Source organism: Rosa chinensis, chromosome 6 (assembly GCF_002994745.2).
Source record: "Rosa chinensis cultivar Old Blush chromosome 6, RchiOBHm-V2, whole genome shotgun sequence".
Lineage (NCBI taxonomy): Eukaryota > Viridiplantae > Streptophyta > Magnoliopsida > Rosales > Rosaceae > Rosa > Rosa chinensis.
In genome coordinates this window covers 25027087-25052383 of record NC_037093.1, presented here as the reverse complement: position 1 = coordinate 25052383, position 25297 = coordinate 25027087, and the positions used below count along the sequence as shown (strand labels likewise).

Genomic DNA, 25297 nt, shown 5'->3' with positions numbered 1-25297 from the left:
GCCAGCGTTGTCCTCAAAGTACCTGAACTCCGTCCTTTCGGGGCTCCGAGGTTTTGTTCTTTTGGTCATTGAGTGATCTGGGGTTCTTGGATCCGAGACCCAGATCGGAATTCATGGTGGAGTTCTTTGAATGAGATCGACACGAGTGCTGGGTTTTCCTTTTCATATATTTTTGTTTTCTTTTTGAAGAAAAAATCAGAATAATTTAAAGGGGAGAAGGCTTGTTGACGAACGACAAGGAGTACTGGGGCGGGGTAGGTGGTGGCGTTGCATGAAGGTTTGATGAAGTCGAAGGGAGTGGTGGTGGAGGCAGAGTTTGCTTTGAGACACAAAGGGCAAAATTGACTCAGAAAAAATGCACATGAGGAGAGAGAAATCTATTACTTCTTTATTTCTTTATCAAATGAAAAAGTGACAGATGGCTGAGTGTGACTAACACACACTCAGCTGCGGGTGTATGTAGCACTCCTCTTCTCTTTTTAATTTTTTATTTACGCGTCGGATGCGCGTAAGGAAAATAGGAGCAAAGATAGAGCCGTAACCATTTAAAAAATATGGAGAGAGTCGCAGATAAGGTTAGGCTGGCTGGCTGGCTACCTTGCCACATTTGTTAACCTAATCTCAATAACTTGCGAAATCTCTTTCCAGAGTCCTACACTTATGGTCCCAATTATTAAGGCAACAATCATCAAATCAGTGCCTTCCCCATTTAATACTCCTACTTTGTTATCTTTTTTTTTTTTTCGTTTTCATCATTTCTTTCTTTGAATTAAATAACATGCGTTCAAAGACATAATCAAAAACACCAAATGCATCAAATTCAATCTGTTTTACGGTAAGGAAAAGTTACGAGTAGGATTGCAATACAAAGTAAGAGTCAAAAACCACACACTTTTAACTAAAGTCAGGTCATCAGACCTAACAAAACTTACAAAACAAATACAAACAATAACGGAGTGTAAACCACCTCGAGACAACAACAAATTGTCGAGACTAAACGCAACTCTAAAATCAATGACCAACTACTTTTGAATGAAGATGTTTAGCGTTAGTTTTGATGTTTGTCATGCCCATTGTAATCTTTTGTGGGTGCAATAATTGTGGTCTCTAATGATAATTGTTTATTTGAATGAAACTTAATTACTTTGATAGAGAGAAGGAGAAAACTAGTTACAGCTTACAATTCAAACTAAACTAGAAAGGTTTTGGTGATAATTAGCCATGGATAGTACTCCAAATCTAATCACTACTAAATTCCTAAATTTCGATCATAAATGAGAAGGAGGACTCAATTCTTGGTTGGTTTAACAACATGGCCAAACTTAGAGTGAGGTTAGCAAGATGCATCAAATATTATTTTGTGAGATGAAGATATGCCTAATTTTCTATATAAACGTGAGAAATAAAATAAATCATAGTATCAAAACTATTGTATTTATGTGGTGTAGTAGTAGTTTTTTTTTTTTTTACACTCAAGTGATGAGTCCTACACTTTACATTTTCTTTTAGTCTCAAAGTCTCTGTTTTTTTATTTATTTTTATTAGGGTTATTATCACAAATGATACCTGAACTTATCCTCTATTTTATCGATGGTACCTGAACTTCAATTTTGATCACAACCGGTACCTGAACTTTTCGATTTCATTTTAAATGGTACCTAAGGCCACCTTCGGTGACTATTCCGGCCAAAAAAATCAAATCTAAGAAAACAAAAAATAAAAAAAACAAGTTCAAGGCAAGTCTATTACCAAAAAATCATCACTATATATGATCGCAACCCTCGAAATCAACAAAAATCATCACTATCACCTCCCATGTCGTTTTTAGTCGGAATAGTGACCGGAGGTGGCTCTAGGTACCATTTAAAATGAAATCGAAAAGTTCGGGTACTGGTTGTGATCAAAATTGAAGTTCAGGTACCATCGATAAGATTGAGTTATAGTTCAGGTACCATTTGTGATAATAACCCTTTTTATTATGTTTATAGTTGACCTTTCTAGAAATAGACTTACTTTATATTTTCTTTTAACTTCAAAATTTCTGATTCAAACTTAAATAATAAGACTTTGAAATAGATGATGGATTGCAGTGTCATTGCTGCCACGACTAGCATCACGATTATTATCTCGACAACAACTCAACAAGCTTAAGATCTAGAATGAAAAGCGAAAATTCTTCTATACACCAGTAGTGCAAATGAACCAACAAATCCAGCAGATCTGAGCCATTGATATTTATAGACAACATTGTTTTTAATAATAAAAAATAATACTTGATCTTATCCAACTGTCTATTGCTATTGGTACAAGTGCACGTCGGTGCACTAAATACTTTTAGTGAAAAACGACCAAATCCCATACTTTCAAATCAATGCCTTCCCCATTTAATACTCCTACTTCGTTATCTTTTTCCTTTTTTCGTTTTTCATCATTTCTTTCTTTGAAATAAATAACATGCATTCAAAGACATAATCAAAACACCAAATGCATCAAATTCAATATGTTTTATGGTAAGGAAAATTTAAGAGTAGGATTGCGATACAAAGTAAGAGTCAAAAACCACACACTTCTAACTAAAGTCAGGTCATCAGACCTAACAAAGCTTACAAAAGCAAATACAAACAACGACGGAGTGTAAACCACCTCGAGACAACAACAAATTGTCGAGACTAAACGCAACTCTAAAATCAATGACCAACTACTTTTGAATGAAGATGTTTAGCTTTAATTTTGATGTTTGTCATGCCCTTGTAATCTTTTGGTGGGTGCAATAATTGTGGTCTCTAATGATAATTGTTTATTTAAATGATACTTAATTACTTTGATAGAGGAAAGGAGAAAACTAGTTACAACTTATAATTCAAACTAAACTAGAAAGGTTTTGGAGATAATTAGCCATGGATGGTACTCCAAATCTAATTACTACTAAATTCCTAAATCTTTCGATCATAAATGATAAGGAGGACTCAATTCTTGGTTGGTCTAACAAAACATGGCCAAACTTAAAATAAGACTAGCAAGATGCGTCAAATATTATTTTGAGATGTAGATATGCCTAATTTTTTAATATAAACATGAGAATAAAATAAATCATAGTATCAAAACTATTGTATTTATGTGGTGTAGTAGTAATTTTTTTTTTTTACACTCAAGTGATGAGTCCTACACTTTACATTTTCTTTTAGTCTCAAAGTCTCTGTTTTTTATTTATTTTTATTATGTTTACAGTTGACCTTTCTAGAAATAGACTTACTTTTTATTTTCTTTTAACTTCAAAATTTCTGATTCAAACTTCAACAATAAAACTTTGAAACAGACGATGGATTGCAATGTCATTGCTGCCGCGACAAGCATAACGATTATTATCTAACCATCATGGCTCGACAACAACTCAACAAGCTTAAGATCTAGAATGAAAAGCAAAAATTCTTCTATACACCAGCGGTGCAAGTGAACTAGCAATTCCAGCAGATCTGAGCTGTTGATATTTATAGACAACCTTTTTTTTTTTTAATAACAAAAAATAATACTTGATCTTATCTAACTATCTATTGCTGTTGGTACAAGTGCATGTCGGTGCACTAAATACTTTCTCAGTGCAAAAAACGACCAAATCCCATACAAACTTGGAGAAATGCGTTGACACTAGTGGTTACGAATTTCATTTTCCTTAAATTCTTTGCTATATCAATTTTGCTTGCTAAACTGAGTGTTTGAATTTATATATATCACCCAATAGAATTATACACTTTCATAATAATTATTACCAACTTAACATGGTATTATTCATACATATATATATATATATATATATATATATTAGAGAAATAGTCAACTAATATTGAAGTTCAGTGAAATTACACATAATGACCTGCTCAGTAGAGCTGTCAGATAATTTGACATTTTTAGGCTAAAAAAGCTTAAAACATATCCAGAAACACCCTGCACTATCTAAGAGAATATCAAAACCAAAGACACTACAAGGGTAACCGGCGACTTTTCTCAAACCTTATTTGCACCTGGTGCCATCTCTAAGTTGGTGGCACAATCCATTGTTCCTCCTACCTTGAGCCCTATGGCCTTCTCTTGCACTGCCTTTGAGGAAGATGAGCTCACCGCAACCTCCATCTACTTGGAATCCTCGATCTTCTTAGGGAACCTCTTCTTCTTGGGCTTTGGCATCCTTAACCCAGGCTTTGCTTCATTTCCACTTCCTTTAGGCCGGCCTCGTTTCTTTGGGGATAAGTAGATCACTCCGTTAGTATTTGGGAGATCGAAGCTCGGTTCAAAGTTTAATGGGCCCGAAATGACCCCATCCACCAACTTGGCCTTCTTGCCAGCTCTAGTCAACTCCAATTGGGCTTCATGGCGACTATCAGACAGTTTGGGAGGTGAGACCAGTAACACTGTCGGTGGAGGCTCCACCGCTCCCCTAGAAGCAACCATAGAATTCTAACTTAGAATGGCTTCCAAATCAGTTACCTTGAACAACTAGCTCAACATCGGACCACCCACCACTGGCCTGCCCAACCCTTTCATCTTCTCTCTACGAGGGTTCGGACCCTTTGCTTTAGACGATCCATGACCCAGCTCTGAATCTTGTTTCTCCTTGCAGAGGATGACTCCCCCATGCACAGCCCTACCACCGCCAGATCTGCCAGTGGAGTTTGCTTCTCCCTCTGGATCATCAGAAACTTGTCACAGCACTCCGCTTCATGAGAAAAGAAACCGCAATCCCTGCATAAACCTTTGAATTTCTCATACCGGATCTGCACCTCTGCCGAGATCCCTACCTTGAAGGTGAATCCCCGTGTAGTCCACATATGCCGCCGGACATCAACCTGGCCTTGGAATTTTTGTTCCACCTCTCTATGCTACAGAGGTAGTGTGTTAGCCTTCAAAAACTGGCCCATTGAAAACCCTATGAGAATTAGGATTTTCTCCGTTCTCAGACGGGGAGGTAACCCTTTGATCCCAACCCAAGTCTCCACCATATGCAGTGGTACAACCTCCACCGCACTCACTCCATCATATTCACCAAGCACTAGCATCTTGCCACCAAAATGCCATGGCTGACCATGAAGAACACGATTGCATTCCTCGCGGATCTTGAAATGGAACACAAACCTATCTCCTTCTTGAGCCGTAATCACCAATCTGTTTTGGAGCCCCCAGAAAGTCGCCATCAACCTCGGTAAGCTCTTCTCATCACCAGGTTTCTACGATAACATGCGTCCCACCAGATAGAATCCATCTTTCGCCATCGCTACTGAACCCAGCAATCCAAAATCCACCACTACTGCTTCTGTTAGTGCTAGCGCTACTGACAAACGTGCCGCCATTTCCTCAGCCATGGAAGGTAGAGGTACAGAAGAGATGAGGGAAACCCTAATCCTATGTGAGACTCAGGAGGCTAGTGCTTCCGTTCTTAAACCCTAGCAGAAGGCTAGGATTTCCAAACTAGTTTCTCACCAAACTTTAGCTTCCTTCTAAGCATGTATTATTCATATATATGGTTTCATTTGATATATATGTAGCGGTATGTATTAGGTATGTAAGTGTAATAATTTGATATTCTTTTTTTTTGTAGACAAAATGAACGATATTATTCCTCTTATATAATTTTTTTCTTTCTTTGAAAGTTAAATGTATTTTTTATCGATTTATCATTTTTGAATGTATTTTTTTTTTATCGATTTATCATTTTTGTATTTGGATTTCTAGGTGAAAGTCTCCAGCATTATGTTAGCTTTTCAAAATGCTCAGTGTAAATATTTGGACAAGAATGAGGGTGAGCGGTATGCTAGTAGGGTTAAGATTAAGTTGGAAACAAACTTTTCACAACCTCATTTTCAAGAAAAGCTACACTCTTGACGACGGAGTTACCTTAGACCTTGAATTTTTCTATGACAATTTGGTTTTTCGATGTCAGTTGTGTGGCCTACTTACCCATGTTGGGATGTCTTGCTCCGAACCACTATTGCCACATGAGTTGCAGGTCAGACCTAATGCGGTGTGGCACAATCTAGAACAATCTCTGGCTAGGGTTACGGCTATCACATTTAAACTCCATCTTCTGGCCTGAAAATTATTTTCAAAGTGCAAATTCCTCTAGTGTTCGACCATAATGGGTGTTGACTTCTTTGGGAAGGTATAACTTTTCTACTCCAAAACCGTGTTAGTGGGTGGTGATCCGTGATCCAGGAACTTGAATCATCAAGTCCAGCCACTAGTACTACTCAGGTTAGGCAACGCAGGCCAGGAGAGAAGGTGCTTGAGTCATCATTGCAAAAAACATGACTTAGTATTGCGGTGGGATGTTCGAACTTAGATGCGGTTAATATGGGGATTAATGTAGTTCCTTCTGGTCAAGCTGCCTGCAAGATATGTGGGAGGTAATGAGGTACGTAGCAAGAATAAGGGTAAAGAGATTAATGGGGTTACTAAGTCAATGAAGGTCTCTCTGAAGAAGCACAAAGTCAAAGGTTCAAGAAGAATGGCAGTGGATGAAAATGGATTCCCTCCTTTCTCTTATCTGGGAAGTCAAGAATCTCCACTCCCAAGGGGAAAGAGATTGTCATTGCTTAGTTTTCTTGCAGTTGTCTAGTCTGTTGCTAGCATGAGCTATTCTCTGAGTTTTCTTAAAAGTGTTAATTACTTTCATACCACAATTGAGTGCTTGGCATGGGTAGTTAATAGTCAAGATTTCCTTCAAAGGCGAAGTGTTTTTGCTTAGCTATAGACTTAGAGTTGCTTCTTGTTGGTGATGAAAAATTTTGTAAAGGATTTTGACTCGCCAATGAATCCGGACTGAAGCGGAAGCTTACCAGAAAGGATCGAGAAGCTTTTTTGGAGCGTTGACTTAGAGTTTGACCGTCGGCTCAAAGAGGAGCAAGGTACTTGCAGAAAACCCTCCGATGTCTAAATCAGTACGTTTCTTAGTTGAGTGAAGTAGACAAGTTGGAATGGGATGGATTACCTATAGGCGATGACATACTTGGGCAACAAGTAGTCATTACCACTGCTTTTATGGCTATATTTACTCATGCACTTATGATGACAATCATTGCTGCACTTATGACGGTTAATCATTACACACTTATAATTGTAATCATTGCGCACAGTTATTATCCTATTTATGACCGTAATCGTTGTTACTTTTATGACCGACATTTACCGTCGTATTGATGAATGAGTTAATTTTCCTAATTACAGGTCTAAAATAATTGACAGTGTGGTTAGGACTCGATTCCCATAAACAACGCCACTTTTTGGTGATAAAAAATTTCGTAGAGGATTTTGACTCACCAATGAATGTGGACTGGAGCAGGAGCTGACCAAGAAGGATCGATAAGCTTCATTGGAGTTTGACCATCGGCTCGAAGAGAAGGGGGTTAAATGCAGAAAACCCTCTGATACCTAAGTCAGTATGTTTCTTAGTTGAGTGAAGTAGAAAAAGTCGGAATGGGATGCATTATCTGGATGTCGAGCCTTTTTTATACATGTGATGACATACTTAGGCGACAAATCGTCATTACCACTGTTTTTATGACTGTATTTACTCATGCACTTATGATGACAATTATTGCTGCACTTATGACGATTAATCATTGCACACTTATAATTATAATCATTGCGCATAATTATTACCGTACTTATGACTGTAACGCTTTCATGACCGAAATTTACTGCCGTATTAATTACTGAATTAACTGTCCTAATTACGGGTCAAAAATAATTGACCACCCCCACACCTCTGATTTTGTATTGAGTAGTCTATGTTATTCCGACTATTTGGTTGATTTCATACTTTCGTTAATACAATATAATCAATTTTATGACTTTTATCCGTAAAGTAAAAATTAATCTTGATATGAATATGAAATTAGCATATATTTTGAATATGAATTATCTTAAAATGGTTGTTGTTTATAGAATTACAGCCAACGAAACAAAAGGAGAAGAACATCCCCTACTATAATCACAACCTCGCCATTGCCACTACCAACACCCCTATGTTACTCTTGACAACCACAACTTGACTTCACCGTCGTCACTTGCGTAATCACCGGCATCATCACTTCCACTACGACATAAAGTCGTCAACGTCGGCAACGCAATCGCCTCAAGCTCCAGGTCCAGCACCCTAATATGTAGTCTCTATAAAGTAAAATTTATAAATAGAATAAATTAATAACTTTATAACTTGTACCAAAAAAAAAAAAACTGTTTGTAATTATTTCTATTTTTAAACAAAATTCATAAATAGAAAGTTTCTATAAAATAAAATCCATTTCCCTAAGAAATTGAAGCGGCAACAAATGCATGATTTTGCTGCCCTCTTTTCTCGGAAAGAATGATTCATCCCCGACGTCGTGGCCGTGCAATCCAGCCTATCGAGTCCGTGACTGGCACGTGACCTTCTTTAAACTTTTACTAAATTTGTCCTTGCGTTTCAGGAAGCGCCAGTCAAGCTTAGCATCTCTAGCCTCACACGGCAGCGGCCACAAACCCATGCCCCACGTGTCCACATCCCCACCGTCCCCCAATCCCATGTCTTCACGGCGCGAAACTTCCAGCTAGCTTCCTCCCAAAAATATCGCCGCTCGCGATATTTTGAAACCTAACCTAACCCCCCCAATTTCTCGCCATGGAAGTTGGAATGAGGAGAGAAGCCCTTGGGAGGTGCGACCAGAAGGGGGTCCCACCCGGAACAGTGCCACGCGGCAACTCGACGCTGCGGCCGATTGAAGGGAATCTCACGAGAAATAAAAAGAGTACAAAAGAAGAAAATTAAAAAGAGAGATATTTGTTCGTTGAGCCCAAATCAAAATTAGGACCCACTCCAGGCCCAACTAGCCAAGGGTCCCACGGAATCCCCCTATATAAAGGTGCCCGGGCTTTCATGCAATTCTCGCCAGTTCCACCTTCGTCACCCATCTTCTTCTTCTTCACAATTTGAAGCCAACTCAAACTCTGAGACTCCATTCCAATTCCAATTCCAATTCCATTCCCCCAAAAAAAATTCCAGTGAAAATTTGTGGGTTTCCTGTTTTCTCTTTTCTTCTCCCAAAACCAGAGCCCTTCTCAGATCTGCATGAACTGCATGGTTGGGTCCGATTTCGGTGCTTAAAAAGCTTGACCGGTCGTTGAGGACCACAGAAATTCCGAGTGTTCTATTGGGAAGATTTTCTCCTGAGGTTTCGGTGTGGGGATTTCGGAGCTGTTTGAGGGTGACGCTGGGGTTGTGACGCGTTTCGATAGAGCCCTTTACTGCTTCTTTTGAGGGGGTAGCCGGGGCTCCGGCCTCGGCGGGTTCTAAAGCCCCCATTCTTCACAAACTCTGATACAAAATCAAACCCTAACCCCCTTTCAATTTCTATTCTTTCATTCTTTGATTAGATCGTCGCGGAAGAGATGCCGGCCCTGGCTTGTTGCGTGGACGCTGCAGTGGCTCCTCCCGGCTACGCCTTTGCCGGGGATAGCTCTCTTCCTGCGCCGGTCCCATTTTCCGGCGTATTTCCGACCACCGCCAACACCACCGCCTCCGCAGCCGCCGCTGCTTGGTCTCCCTCCCTATCCAACGAGCTCTACCGAATCGATGCCTGGGGAGGGCCGTACTTCACGGTCAATTCCTCCGGCAACGTCTCCGTCCGGCCTTACGGCTCCGGGACCATGCCCCACCAGGAGATAGATTTGCTGAAAATAGTAAAGAAGGTTTCGGATCCGAAATCCGAATCCGGGCTCGGGTTGCAGCTCCCTCTCATTGTTCGCTTTCCCGACGTCCTTAAGAACCGGCTCGAATCTCTCCAGGGAGCCTTCGATTTCGCGATCCAGTCCCAGGACTACGGGTCCCACTACCAGGGCGTGTACCCGGTGAAATGCAACCAGGACCGGTTCGTCGTGGAGGACATTGTCCGGTTCGGGAAGCCGTTCCGGTTCGGACTCGAAGCCGGGTCGAAGCCCGAGCTCCTCATGGCCATGAGCTGCCTGTGCAAAGGTAACCCAGAATCCCTCCTGGTCTGCAATGGATTCAAGGACTTTGAGTACATCTCGCTGGCTCTGATGGCGAGGAAGCTGGATTTGAACACCGTGATTGTTCTCGAGCAAGAGGAAGAGCTGGATTTGGTGATTCAATTGAGCAAGAAGCTCGGCGTCCGTCCCGTGATTGGCGCGCGTGCGAAGCTCAGAACCAAGCATTCCGGCCATTTCGGGTCGACTTCCGGCGAGAAAGGGAAGTTCGGGTTAACCACCACTCAGATTTTGCGGGTGGTGAAGAAGCTTGAGCAAGTAGGTATGCTTGATTGCTTTCAGTTGCTGCATTTTCATATTGGGTCTCAGATCCCTACGACTGCTCTGCTCGCTGATGGTGTATGCGAGGCGGCGCAGATCTATTGCGAATTGGTCCGCCTCGGTGCCCATATGAAGGTCATAGACATTGGAGGTGGTTTGGGGATAGACTATGATGGATCCAAATCCAGCGACTCTGAGATTTCTGTTGGCTATGGGATTGAGGAGTATGCAATGGCTGTTGTTCGAGCAGTCCGGTGTGTTTGTGACCGGAGGTCGGTGAAGCACCCTGTGATTTGCAGCGAGAGCGGCAGAGCCATTGTGTCTCATCACTCAGTTCTGATTTTTGAGGCTGTTTCTGCTAGTGCTTGTGATGTTGCTCCTTCCATGTCTGCCTATGCGCTTCAGTATTTCATTGAGGGACTTACAGAAGAAGCTCGTGCTGATTACCGGAACCTTTCGGCTGCGGCAATCAGGGGCGAGTATGAAGCTTGTTTGACATATGCTGATCTGCTGAAGCAGCGCTGTGTTGATCAATTCAAAGAAGGGTCTCTGGGTATTGAACAATTAGCCACTGTGGATGGGCTTTGTGATTTGGTCTCGAAAGCAATTGGAGCGTCCGATCCAGTTCGTACATACAATGTCAACCTCTCGGTTTTCACTTCCATTCCCGACTTCTGGGGCATTGGGCAGCTTTTCCCTATTGTCCCAATTCACCGGCTCGATCAACGGCCGGCGGTGAGAGGTGTGTTATCGGACTTGACCTGTGATAGTGATGGGAAGATCAATAAGTTCATTGGCGGCGAGTCCAGCCTGCCGCTTCATGAAATGGAAGGCAATGGCTCTGGTGGGCGGTACTATTTGGGAATGTTCTTGGGCGGGGCCTATGAGGAGGCACTCGGAGGAGTGCACAACCTGTTTGGAGGCCCGAGCGTTGTTCGGGTCTCCCAGAGCGACGGTCCATACAGCTTTGCGGTTACGCGGGCTGTGCCTGGGCCGTCTTGCGCAGACGTCCTCCGTTTGATGCAGCACGAGCCCGAGCTCATGTTCGAGACGCTCAAACACCGTGCAGAGGAGTGTGGTGAGGTCGACAAAGATGGAATGGCGAATTCGGCTTTGGCCACCAGCCTAGCACGCTCCTTCCACAACATGCCGTATCTGTCTGTAGCTTCGTCTTGTTGCCTGACTGCAATGAACAACCATGGTTTGTACTATTGCAGTGAGGATGATTATGACATTGTTGCTGATTCTGGTGCTCCTAATGCTGGTGAGGAGGACTGGTCATATTGCTGTGCTTGAGGAGCCGATTTAGTCAGTCAGTCAGTCTTAGCATTCCCTTATTAGTGCTGCTGTTGTTGGTGGTTTGTTCTGCTGGGAACGTCTACTTTAATTTTTGAATTTTAATTTCTCTCTTTTTGCTGTTTAATTTTCATGAAAGGCAAGGGATGTAAGAAAATCTGGTCAAGAGTGAGAGTCCTTTGCAGTTTGTGGAAAAGAGGGAATTGGAGCCGAATCCACCCTTTTGTAAATTCGGGGCCTTATTTCCCTCTCCTATGTTACTTTTTTTTTTTTTTTTTTTAAATTATTATTCAGATGTTATATTAGCTTTAACCTAATTTCTCTGTTACTTCTTTCTTCTTCATTAGTCTATTGCATGTGTTTTGATTCCCTTTTGCTTTCATTCAATTCGTGATCCTGTGTAGGGCCTTTGTGGGCGGTTGGTTGGTTTGCTTTGATGATTATAATCAAGCGGAAATTGGGTCTCTGTCTTTTCAAAAGGGTTAGATAAGGAGAGTCTGAAATCATGGCTTGTAGGGTCTCTGGCTTTTGTTTATATTTCGTGATTGTTTTGGTTTTTGCCTGCCAATCCTTGCATCTTTCAGATTTGTCGTTGAGGTATGAATTCTATATTGTACTGTGACACAATTTAATATACTGGAGCCATTTAGAAACTACATCATAATAATTGGATGAGATGGTAATGTTTGGCTTGGTTGATTATTGACCATGACCGCAATTTATGTTTGGCTTGGTTGATTATTGACCATGACCACAATTTTGTGGGCTTGTGTAGTAGCCTCAAGACTTGTTGTGGTCAAGATTGGCTGTAGTAATGTATGTGAATACTTTTAGAAACTGGTGGTTGTGAGTCTCTGTGAGTTGTGATGCACAGAAGTCATAAGTTCATGTGCTGTTATGGCTTGAAACTTGAAGAGACAAGAGTAACTTGCGCAATCGAGTAAAAGATGAGATTATTGACCAAGTACTTCAGTTGATGTGGTATATCATGTATTATGAAATGTTCATGCCTGGGATTGATCAAATGAGTATTCGACTTTTTTAAGAGTTGTGTATTAGGAAAGTCCGTGTGCAATGAAAATGCAAGCATGTTTGGAGAGGGATTTCTTTTCCCATGTTTTAGTTTCTAACAAGGACATCTACTCCATTCGGCTAGTTTCAGGTTTGAGTCCCGGGCAACCCATTGTAATTAGCATAGTTAGAGAAATGAGCTAGTGCCTCATGAAAGGGAACAAAAAGACATAAATTTACTTGTTTGCTTTAGCTTCTGGAAGTTGGATGAAGGATTGGAGATGCTTGGAGAATAATGAACAACTTTTTGTTGAAAACTATTGATGCGTCTCATATTTTGTATAATATTGGGGTTGATATTCTCTGGTGGTTGTGGTTTGCAGGTGGACTATTATTCGTGTACCATGTAATATGCATAATTCAGGCTTTGGGGAACAAAAGTAAAGATCCTTCATGATATTTGTATCCTCCAATTCAAATTTGAACGCAAAATTAACGCAATCTTCTACAGATTACTGTCTGTTGGTTCCCTCGCCTTCTCCCTATTCTTTATCAATAATTTTCTCCAGCGTATTATCCACCAATTCTCCAACAAAAAAAAAAAAAAAAGGAGTATTATCCACCAAATTAGTTTTGTTTTTAATGGATATATGGGAATCTAAACAGAAAGATACAACAGTGTCAGAGCTTTTATACGTACGTGTCTTTAGCATAGAACGAGCATTTTCAACTGTGAAGATTCACTGATAGATTTTAAGTTTTCTGAGCTGGACTGAACCCATTCTGAAGATGCCTTGCTTTTTACTTTCTCGTATACATATGATATACTGTTAAAAGGCTCAGAGAATATTAGGCTTTATACTGTTATAGACATCACAAATGATTTCTTTTGCTTTGCTTTATGCAGAATTTCCTTGTCAACTTCTATATTCATTAAACTAATTATGTTCTAGGATTCTAAAATTCTAAGGGCAACTCTAACCATAAAGTCTCTTGGGGGGGGGTTTAGCACATCCCTTCTTATATTATTCATCATCCTTCTTATATTATTCATATAACGGTTTAGCACATCCCTTCTTATATTATTCATCATCCTTCTTATATTATTCATATAACACCAAATTTTCATCTCTAACCATAAAGTACTATATGAGAGTGCTATTTTCACTATTCTTGATTAAAATATAATATGAGTATAATGTTTATCAATATTATATCAAAAACATGTTAATTGATTTAATTGAAAAAGTGTGGCCCTAAGCTACTGTTCATGGTCCTGGTTCTAGAAAAGTCACAAATTTAAGACTTGGTTTGAGACCAAGTCAAAAATATTTGAGACCAACTCCCCCTAAAATGAATATGGGATAAAATCCCCATGGTTGGAGTTGCCTTAACTGATTGTGTCAAGTGGGTGTTGGTGTTTCTTCTCATGTTTCTTTATGCAAATCAGATTGTGCTTTGGGAGCCTTACATCTTGGATAGGACTATGGATTACCATGGTGAAACACTGGTGTCATGATATCAACAAAGATTTTAGCATAATCTTTCTGACTGGATTTGAATGTCTTTTCAAGGGGCAATAGTTCTCATGGCTACTCGAGAGGCTTGACAATAATTGAATTTTGTTCCACCATCATTCCTAGTAGATTGCCATAATGTTTACTTAGCTCCATTACTTTGATGTGTGAGGAATATGGCTCTGTTGATTCCGAAGTTAGAAACTTTGTCATGTAAGTATATATGTGACGCAGTCGGATTGATAACTAGGTTTACCAGCAATAAACCTAAGCAAAAGATTCTGGAGTCCACCAGAGATAAAAGAGAATAATCTCAATTTAATTGATAAAAGATGAAAGATACGTTCTGCAGCCGCTTGCGGCTGCATAAATAAGAGAAAAGTACCCTAGGGCGACTAACAACGAAACCCTAAGGCCCATGGATAAAAACGAAAACAATCCAAAATTAACTAAGAAAACCAAAAACGGGTAAAATAGAAAAATGCAGTTTTGAGGCTCTAAACGACCCCGAAAGCCCGAAAAAGGTCATACGTCGTGGCAAAGCCACGAGTTTGGTTTCTGGCGCGATTCCCTTTCCGAAAAGCTAAAGTGCGTCCCAATCGGACTCCGGAGGCCCAGTTCACGTCTACTAGTCACTTTTCGGTTTCCACCTTTGGCACGATCCAATTGTTCTTGAAATTGGACCGCCATCTGTTCTACATCAGTCTCCTCCACCTCCGAAGAACTCGACCCCGAGTTCTCTTCAGGATAAAGAGCCTCATCTTCACGAAACTCATGCAGATCAGCAACATTGAAAGTGTTAGAGATGCCCATTGAATCTGGAAGTGCAACAACATATGCATTATCATTGATCTTCTTCACCACCTTAAAAGGACCATACTTTCTGGGCTTCAACTTGTTATAGGTACCAACAGGGAATCTCTCCTTCCTCAGGAACACCATCACGTCATCACCTTCCTGGAACACCTTAACTCGCCGATGCTTGTCAGCTGCAGCTTTATATTTGGCATTAGTTTGTTCCAATTTGGCCTTAGTTGATTCTCGAACAAACTGCACATCCTTGGCCAGGCTTTCAGCAGCAACACTAACACCAGGAACTTTAGGAAGCTTTACCAAATCCACCACATGTTGAGGAACAGCCGTATAAACTAAGGAGAATGGGGACTTCCCTGTTGCACTATGTACAGCACTGTTATAAGCAAACTCCACCTGTGGTAAAGCATAATCCCATTGTTTGGGCCTATCTCCACAAACACTCCGAACCATGTTACCCAAGGTTCTATTAGTAACCTCTGTCTGTCCATCAGTTTGAGGATGAGCTGTACTGCTACGGTTCAAAGTTGTTCCAAACATCCTCCACAAGGTAATCCAGAAATGGCTAAGGAACTTGGTGTCTCGGTCAGATGTAATGGACTTGGGTACTCCATGCAAACGAACCACTTCTCTGAAGAACAGTTTAGCTATATTAGAGGCATCAGCAGTCTTCTTACATGCGATGAAATGCACCATCTTAGAGAACCTGTCAACTACCACAAACACTGAATCCACTCCCCTTTGGGTACGGGGTAGTCCCAACACAAAATCCATAGCAAGGTCCTGCCAAATATCATCAGGAACAGGTAAAGGTAGATAAAGACCTGTGTTTTGAGACTGACCCTTAGAAACCTGGCAGGTGTAGCACTTCCTTACGATAGTTCCTGCGTCCTTCTTCAACTGTGGCCAGAAATACCTCTCCTCAAGGCTAGCAATAGTTTTGTCTCGGCCCAAGTGCCCACTCAAACCCCCTCCATGCAGATCTCGAATCAGTTTTTCTCGCAATGAAGAACTAGGGATACATAACCGATTGCCTTTGAATAAATACCCTTCATTCACATAAAAATCTGCAACTGCATTATTGCTACTGCATTTGGTCCAGATCTCCTTAAAATCAGTATCTTCCTCATACAACTCCTTCAAGAGCTCAAACCCCACAATCTCCTGAGCTAAGGTGACCAGCAAGGAAGCCCTCCTACTCAAAGCATCTGCCACCCTATTAAGAGTACCAGATTTATGTTGAATCACAAAAGGAAATTTCTGCAGAAAACTCACCCACCTGGCATGCATCTTATTCACAGTGTTCTGACTATTAAGGTACTTCAAGGCTTGATGATCCGTGAACAGTACAAATTCTCTCTGAATCAGGTAGTGCTCCCATTGTTTCAATGCTCGGAACACTGCATAAAATTCTTGATCATAAGTACTCCACTTCTGGCGAGAGTCACTCAGCTTTTCACTAAAGAATGCTACTGGTTTCTTCTCTTGTGACAACACAGCACCTACTCCCACGCCACTAGCATCACATTCAACCTCAAAAACCTTATCAAAATTAGGAAGAGCGAGAACGGGTGCAGTACAAAGCTTTTCTTTGATCAAGGCAAAACTCTTCTCTTGTTCCTCTCCCCACTGGAATTTGCCTTTCTTCAAACATTCAGTAATAGGGGCAGTAATGGTACTGAAATTCTTCACAAACCTCCTGTAGAAGGTAGCTAAACCATGAAAGCTCCGCACCTCAGAAGCTGTCTTTGGAGCTGGCCATTCTCTTATAGCCCGTACCTTCTCTTCATCAACCTGAATGCCTTCTTCTCCAACCACAAATCCCAGAAATAATAACTTGCTGGTGCAGAATGTACATTTTTTTAGGTTGATGTACAGTTTATTCTCCTGTAAAGCTACCAACACCTGCTTCAAGTGCACCAAATGTTCTTCTTTGGTCCTGCTATATATCAGTATATCATCAAAATACACTACTACAAAGGAACCTATAAAAGGGCGAAGAACCTGGTTCATAAGCCTCATAAAAGTGCTGGGTGCATTAGACAATCCGAATGGCATAACCATCCACTCGTACAAGCCATCCTTGCTCTTAAAAGCTGTCTTCCATTCATCTCCTGGCTTGATTCGAATCTGGTGATATCCACTTCGAAGGTCTATCTTGGTAAACACTTTGGAACCCTCTAGCTCATCAAGCATGTCTTCCAAACGAGGAATAGGGAACCTGTACTTCACAGTTATCTTATTAATGGCCCTGCTATCAACACACATCCGCCATTGATTGCCCTTCTTAGGAACAAGGAGGACTGGAACTGCACAAGGACTCATACTTTCTCGAATGAACCCCTTTTTCAACAAATCTTCAATCTGCTCTCTCAAAATCTCATTCTCCTTGGGACTCATTCGGTAATGTGGCAGATTGGGCAAGCTAGCTCCAGGCACCAAATCAATCTGATGTTGAATGTCTCTCATAGGTGGCAGCTCATTGGGTAACTCATCCGAGATCAGCTCTTTAAATGCCCCCAATATGTTCTGCACTTCCTTGGGAATCACCACTTCTTCCTTTTCTGCAGACAACAATCCTTTTATCACCACTGGACAGAAAACCTCAGATTCTTTAAAGGCCCTCTCCATCTCAAGTTCACTGCTAGACAAGGTCAGGAAACTCTCCACTTTCTTCACACCAGACTTCTCAAATTGACACACAGGAGCCATAGCAATTTTATGGTTATTCCACATAAACAACATCACATTGTCCTTGCCTTTATAAGTCACATCCACATCAAATTGCCAAGGTCGTCCAAACAAAATATGACAAGCATCCATATCAATAATGTCGCATAAAACTTCATCTTTATAATGCTTACCAATGGTTACCGGTACTTTGCAGGATTCAACAACTCGAACTTGTGGACCTTTCTTGACCCACCCGAGGGAATAAGGTGTCTCATGAGGTTGCGTAGGTAACTGCAAATAATCCACCAGTTTCTTGGCCACAAAATTTTCGCAGCTTCCATTATCCACAATTAAATTGCACACTTTGTTATTAATGGAACAAAGTGACCTGAAAATATTGCGCCGCTGCCCTTCATCTTTAGGACATAGTAGAACCCGCTGCAACACAATATTAATCTTCTCAGGAGATTCCTCCTCCGCAAACTCAGCCCCATCATAATCGCCATCTCTTCCAACTTCTTCTTCATCCTCATCATAATCATCTATAAGGGCAGTTTGTCTCCTCTCAGGACACACATTAGATCTATGCCCAGGCTTGTTGCATCGATAACAGACATCTCCTGTAGGTCTAGCATAAGGATTATTAAACCTCTGATTCGGGGCTCTATTTTGAGCACCACTAGAATTGTTAGAACTGCCCGCGCCTCTAAAAGGGGGATTAGAAGCTTTAAAGGCGTTTTCTGCTCTCTGCAGCGTAGTTGTACCCTTGGCAGTTGAGGCATTAACCAAATCTGCACTCCTTTGGTAGTTATACCTTTGGAAAGAAGAAGCTCGTGAAGGTTTCTCCAACAACTCTGCTTTCAATGCTAGGTTTGTAACTTCGGCCATAGTATGAACAGTTTGTAACCCAATTCTCTCCTGAATGGAAGGCTTCAACCCACTGATATAGCGAGCCACCTTCTGGCCTTCAGTTTCTCCTAACTCGTTACGCTCTGAATAGCGTAAGAACTCAGCCGTATAATCAGCCACCGTCCTAGTTCCCTGGACACATTCAATATACAGCCTATATAGAATCTGCTCATAATCATCAGGCAAGAACCTTTCCATCATCAACTGCTTCATTCTTCGCCATGTTCTAACACCCTGCTTCCTCTGCTTCCTTCGAGTGTTCTGCAACTTATCCCACCATACTGCTGCAGTACTCTTCAATCTCCAGGCTACATGCTTAACTTGCTTGTGTTCAGGCACTTCCATAATCTCAAAGAACCTGTCCACCTGAAGCTGCCAATCTAAATAATCTTCTACACCCAAATTGCCCGAAAAGAAAGGAATTTCGGCCTTGACTTTGTAATCCTGGTCAGCTTGTCCATGTTGTTCATGTTGTAAAATTTCTTCTTCAGGTTCAGATTCTGATGTATTATCAACAACTTCACGTGGAGCCCTAACTCGCTGGCCTCCTTCCCCATCTCTACGCTGATTATTGTTGTTGTGGTTGTTGTTGTTCCTCTCACCCAACAATCCACGAATTTCTCCGATCTGATTATTCATGGAATTGATGGCAGCGGTAAACGCTGCCGTAAGGGCTTCAATATCTGATTTCGTGACTTCACCCATTGCTACGAAGGTAAATAAAAGAGACAGGGAAGACCTGCTTTGATACCACCTGACGCAGTCGGATTGATAACTAGGTTTACCAGCAATAAACCTAAGCAAAAGATTCTGGAGTCCACCAGAGATAAAAGAGAATAATCTCAATTTAATTGATAAAAGATGAAAGATACGTTCTGCAGCCGCTTGCGGCTGCATAAATAAGAGAAAAGTACCCTAGGGCGACTAACAACGAAACCCTAAGGCCCATGGATAAAAACGAAAACAATCCAAAATTAACTAAGAAAACCAAAAACGGGTAAAATAGAAAAATGCAGTTTTGAGGCTCTAAACGACCCCGAAAGCCCGAAAAAGGTCACACATCGTGGCAAAGCCACGAGTTTGGTTTCTGGCGCGATTCCCTTTCCGAAAAGCTAAAGTGCGTCCCAATCGGACTCCGGAGGCCCAGTTCACGTCTACTAGTCACTTTTCGGTTTCCACCTTTGGCACGATCCAATTGTTCTTGAAATTGGACCGCCATCTGTTCTACATCAATATGTCACTTTTAAACATAGACTGAAGTCACTGAACATTGTATGTGGTACTTTTACGGTATGCATGAACAACATTTTGCAGCCAAATGAACAAATATACTCTCATAGGGAAAGAAGTACAACTCATGCCATATGAACCAATAAGATGTTGGAACACCTAAAGGTGTGGTTCAAGTCATTATTTCAAGTCTACAACATAATATTTCTCTTTAAAATTGATGGGAAAAAAAAAATTCATCCTTTAGGCGTCATACCAAAATAGTGCAGCTGGAAAATCAAAGGCACATGAAGCGGGTCCAGAAAAAATTTGTTCATTGAGGTCAGTACGTGTCATATTCTCAAATCTCTTTAAAATTCAATTCCTCTCGTTGTTATGATCATGATGTAGCTACTATGCATAAAATATTTCACTATGCTTCGGATCAAGATTACTTATCCTCCATGAGTGTCCAACCTAGCCGGAGTAGGCACTGAAGAGAGACAGGTTCTTTTTAGTCTTTCCACTCATAGGCTCATGCAACTTATTGGGTCCAATGAATAAGCCCTGTCAAATAGAGATATTTTCTCTTGACCATCTTTGGATTGTTAATACGATATATAAGATTATAGCTTTTTTTTTCCTTCATTGATGGTGTTTATTTCTGTGGTTCTATTAATTCCCAATGATCTCATAACATTTAGTGGATTGAGGAAAATGCTACCTTAGCTTGTGATCTTGACCAACTCATAAGGGTTGATTGCTATTGAATTCGAGATGTTGATGTGTAACCAACAAGGAAAATCATAGTTAGTACATTCGGTTGAACGTAACAGACTGCTTATTGTGGGCATGCTGATTTGCCTCATTGTACTGTCATTAGTCAAAGATGACTCTACCTCTCTATCCAGGGGCCTCGGGCCTTCTATCTTACTTAACCTCAGTTTGATCTGAAGCACGTCTAGAAAACCAAAAGAATCATCAGCATCACAGTATGAGATATGAAGCTCTTGTTATTTTTAGCATATCAGTAGGATTTATTTACCAACTTCGCATATTTCCTCCTCTTGCTTGGATGCATTGCTTGATATTCCACTGATTTGGGGTTTTCAGGGAAGAGTTGCTATTTATGCCAAGACAATATATTCTCCTTACACTGACACCACATTGCTCTTACAATATGATCTTTGGGGTATTTCAAGAATACGATATACTTGAGAGGGAAGAACTCAGTTATCTATCATCTTATTCTAGAAATGGTCATCCATTCCTACAAGTTGAGTACTTTTATCATAAAAGTGGGTCTTTTTCTATTTTAATCTTGATTATTGACCAATCTTGTTTAATTAGTGCTGTTTTTGCAATTAATGTAAAGCACAGAAAGCAAGCAAGTTGAAGACACAAAGAGTTTTCTTATTTTTTTCACTTTTATAGTTTTTTGTTATCTCAGACATTATAGACCACTATTGTACTGTTCTAATAGTTAAAATCTTACTTGCATTGGATGATACTTTTAGATATTAAGCATGAAGACCTTAACTACATAGTTACACTTTAAGTTAGATGAACAAGATTAAGTTAACACTCTTTTTTTCTCTTGTGGAAGTTATGCCTCTTGTCAGTTTACGTTGATGATGGGTTGTTTGAATAGTTAACTAACCTTCTTTGTTCTCTTTTGGTTTCTTTAGATGCACAGTGAGCAAAGAAAAGACCATTAGCTGTTTGCAACTTTTCAACCCTCATCTTTCTTTTTCATGCTTCATGCATGCAAATGTTCTAAACCTGAATAGCTGTTTGCCTTTTTCTCAGTTTTCTCTTCTTGAAGGTATTATTTAGGTCAAGTATTCCTAGTCTGTTGATGAGAAAGGTGATTGCTTTGGGGGAAGTATGGTGGAAGATGACAAAAAGTTGGTGGATTATGTAGTTCATGAATTACAACTTTTTTATTTTCTTTAATATATCAAAATTGAATAAAATCATTTTAATTTGTTCTATAGCTGGATTAACACTCCAAGTTGGAAGTGGAGGAGTCGGCGGAAATCCATCATGGGATGCGGTGTAGGAAGATGGCCAATGAATAATTGGGGCTGCCTTTAGGAGGGAATCCTAAGGCCGTGAGTTCTGGGATCTGGTAGTGGAGAAAGTGGAGAGGAGGCTAGAAGGGTGGAGAACGTCATTTTTGTCAAGAGGTGGCAGACCAACTTTCGTTCAGTCGGTGTTGAGCAGTTTACTAACTCATTACCTCACCCTGTTTCGAATCCCTGCTAGTGTAAGATGATTGAGAAATTGATGAAAAACTTCTCGTGGGAGGGGTGGATGAAGGAAAAACAGATCATCTAATAAATTCAGATTTGGTGATACAAGTAAAAGAAACAGGTAGACTGGGTCACTGGGGGTGAACAAAAAACAAAATACGGAAAAAGAAAAATGAGGATCTACTTGGGGAAATGGCTATGGAGATTCCAGGAGGTAATTGTGGGCAAAAAGCAAATAGCTGGGATTCCAATATTATTCTTTAAGGTTCAAGCCTTATCCTTGGAAAGAACTAACGCATGAAATCAATTTGTTTACTGCTTGTTGTAGTTTTTTTGGTGGGGAATGGGGAAAGAGTTGAGGGTGGGTTCGGTTTAGTTCAGTTCGGTTTTGAGTCAAAATTGAAACCGAATCGAATTTGAACTTCGGTTTGATTCGGTTCTGTTTTACGTTTTTGATAGTTTAAAACCGAAACTCCCGAACCGGTTCAGTTCGGTTTTATTTTTTGAAAATAAAAATTATTTAATAATGGTGATTTTTCTACGTTGTTCGATAGTTTAGTTCTTTTTCTTTTTTTTGTTGGTCTTTTAGGCCCTTCTTCACCCAATTTTCTACTTACAAAATTACTTTGAAAACTAGAAGATTAGGAATTAAGGCCATTGGAGCCTTTTTGATATAAAAAAAATCAAAAAATTAAACAGCAAACCATTCACCACCACATAATTGAAAAACCCAAAAAATAAAAACAAAAAAAAGTTGATCCCTCTTCTGTCCAATTTTACTTTATGCTTCTTCTGGGGTTCGAAAAGTGTAGATGTGAGGTTTGGATTTCTCATGAGATTTCAAAATTTCTTGCATTCAGAAAGTCCAGCTTATTATTTGTTGCAGAATGACATATATCTTCCAGTATGCACACACATGCTTACAGATGATGCATATATGTATAAAATAAAATAAAACACCGGGTAAGACCTTACGAAACATAAGCGGAATAACAAAGCTTTGCAATAGGCTTCCTCCAATTCAAGATTATTTTGCAGTGGCACAAAGTCTGCAAAAAAAAAGCTAGTATATGAACCAAGCATAATTTTGTAAAATAGATTTCAAACTTTTTTTCACTACAAGATACTAAATAACAACTAGGACTACATTTTGTATAAATGTAACTAATACTATTTTGCATGTAGACCAAAGTGCATTGTCAACCAATCAGTTATTGGAAGATTGCATAAATCTGTCCAGCTGCATGTTGGAAGTATTTGTTGCCCGGCTCACCAAACTTCCAATGCTCTGGTTCATGGTACTTAACACTCCTAGAGATAAAGAAACATTAGAATTAAAAGTTCCTCCCAATAAGGCTTGGTGAGAATCACAAAGTAGTATTATCTATCATCAATGTAAATGCTCAGAACAATTACTTTTGAGCAAGAACATGTCCAGATTTCATGCAGCCAATGTATACTCTAGGCTTTGAATGGTTATGGGCAAGAGTTGAAGCTAGCATGCATGTCCAAGCAAGAAAGGTAAGAAACTCATCCTTAGTAATGATATTCATATCTTTTTACTACTAAAAAAAAGTAAATAGGAGCAATGTAGCAATAGGCCAGACCCAAAGTGACATGTACATCATCATCCACCTTGAAATAAAAATCAACATCCCACTTTGCAACAGCAGTGGTGAAGAGAATTTTTGTTTTGGCAGACAACTCATGATAACCTTCAATGTGTTCCTTTTGGCAGACAACTCATGATAACCTTCAATGTGTTCCCTTAGCACAAAACAAGACTCAGAATAGATTTATGGTATAATAGTTCCATGGATACAAAGTTTTCTGTAAGCTCTCTTACCAGCTTGAGGAAGTCTTTGTGTTGAGATTCTTCTGAATCAATGGCTTGATCTAAAATGCTGTTGGATGTTGCATTGTGTACATGGTCCAGAACTCCAGATACCACTAAGGTAAGTTTCATAACAAAACCAGAATATCATTTTGATAACGAATCTATAAACAAGTTGTGAATGCTACTAATATCATACGCATACCACACATGAGAAAAGAAAAATAAATAAAGGACTAAATACTGTTTAGTCCTTGAACTTTTACTTAAAAAACACTTCAATTAATGTCATTCTAATTTCACACGTTTAGTCTCTGTAATCCAAAATTTCGAACCAATAGGTCATTGCCGTTACTTTCCTCCAAAAATTCTGTTAAAGCCTTGACGTGACAGTCTTTCAGCGATAAAATGACTATTGTACCCTCACTTTATTTATTTTTTAACTAATTAAATTTTTTTTTTGGAGATGATTTTTTTCTCTCTGTTTTTTTTTTTTCCTCCTTTTTCGTTTTTCTGTTTCTCTCTTCATCTATTCAATTCAGATTTCACCTTCCTCAATTGAATTGCATTGCCAGAAGAATCACTTCCCCTAATTGACTCTCATTTCACTTTTCTCAACTGACCCAAATTCTTCTCAATTCCTTCATCCTTACGCAAATCACTACCACTTTTCTACAATTTAATCCTTGGTTTCCTACTTCCAACTGGGCTTCTCTCAGCTTTATCAGAAACAACACCATTTTGCTTTTCTCAGCTTCATCACAAGAACCTTAAACCAAAACCTCAACCATCTTCTCCAAACCCTCTCTTCCACCACCACCATGCCCCCAAAATCAAAACCCAAAAAGCGCAAAACCCCAAAACCAGTAATTGAAACATCAACACCATTACCCAAACTCAAATCCCCAAACACCATTGCTCCAAATGAGAGAGTTTTAGAAACAGAGAATCAAAAACTCATATCGATCTTCTTCATCATATCTCCAATCGCCTCATCGACCCGATCATTCTGTAACAAAACCACAAGAAATCAATACAAAAATGGAGTAGAGTGATATGAATGTAAGAGAGAGAAGCAAAGAGAGTGTGGCAGACCTGACGTACTTCAATTCTTCTTCCTCGTTTGATGTACGGATGATCCAAGGCCACCAGAAGATCGACGATGAAGAGAGGATTCGAACGGCACCTATGCGTTTCCGGATGGAAAAGTTGCAGTCAGGTTGCCATCGCAGGTTTCCAGGTCTAAGAACCAGGTCACGCGTTCTGGAATTTCTGGAATGATCGGATCATTTCATTCGATCTCCACCATTTTATACTCACTCTAATTGCAACAATGTGATGGAAGAAGGTGAAGGTAACGTCATGCAGCCCAATGACTCAGTCGATGTCTCACAAGCTGGTAATGTCCGGCTTGGACACCAACACCACCTCATTGGCTGGAGTGATGGCGGTGATGAATCCAGCATCAAGGCTTTAAGGCATTGATG

At 40.2% G+C, this 25297-nt stretch overlaps 1 protein-coding gene across 1 annotated transcript; it reads left to right on the top strand.

The window, feature by feature from the left end:
• Positions 1-8919: 8919 nt before the first annotated feature.
• On the top strand, positions 8920-11906 carry LOC112174208 (arginine decarboxylase). The gene has a single exon (XM_024311944.2). The coding sequence runs from the start codon at positions 9418-9420 to the stop codon at positions 11587-11589; it is 2172 nt and encodes a 723-aa protein (XP_024167712.1). The 5' UTR covers positions 8920-9417; the 3' UTR covers positions 11590-11906.
• The last annotated feature ends 13391 nt before the right edge of the window (positions 11907-25297 follow it).

What these genes read in the sequence shown, in the direction of transcription:
- LOC112174208 (XM_024311944.2), top strand. Translation starts at nt 9,418, where the DNA reads ATGCCGGCCCTGGCTTGTTGCGTGGACGCTGCAGTGGCTCCTCCCGGC.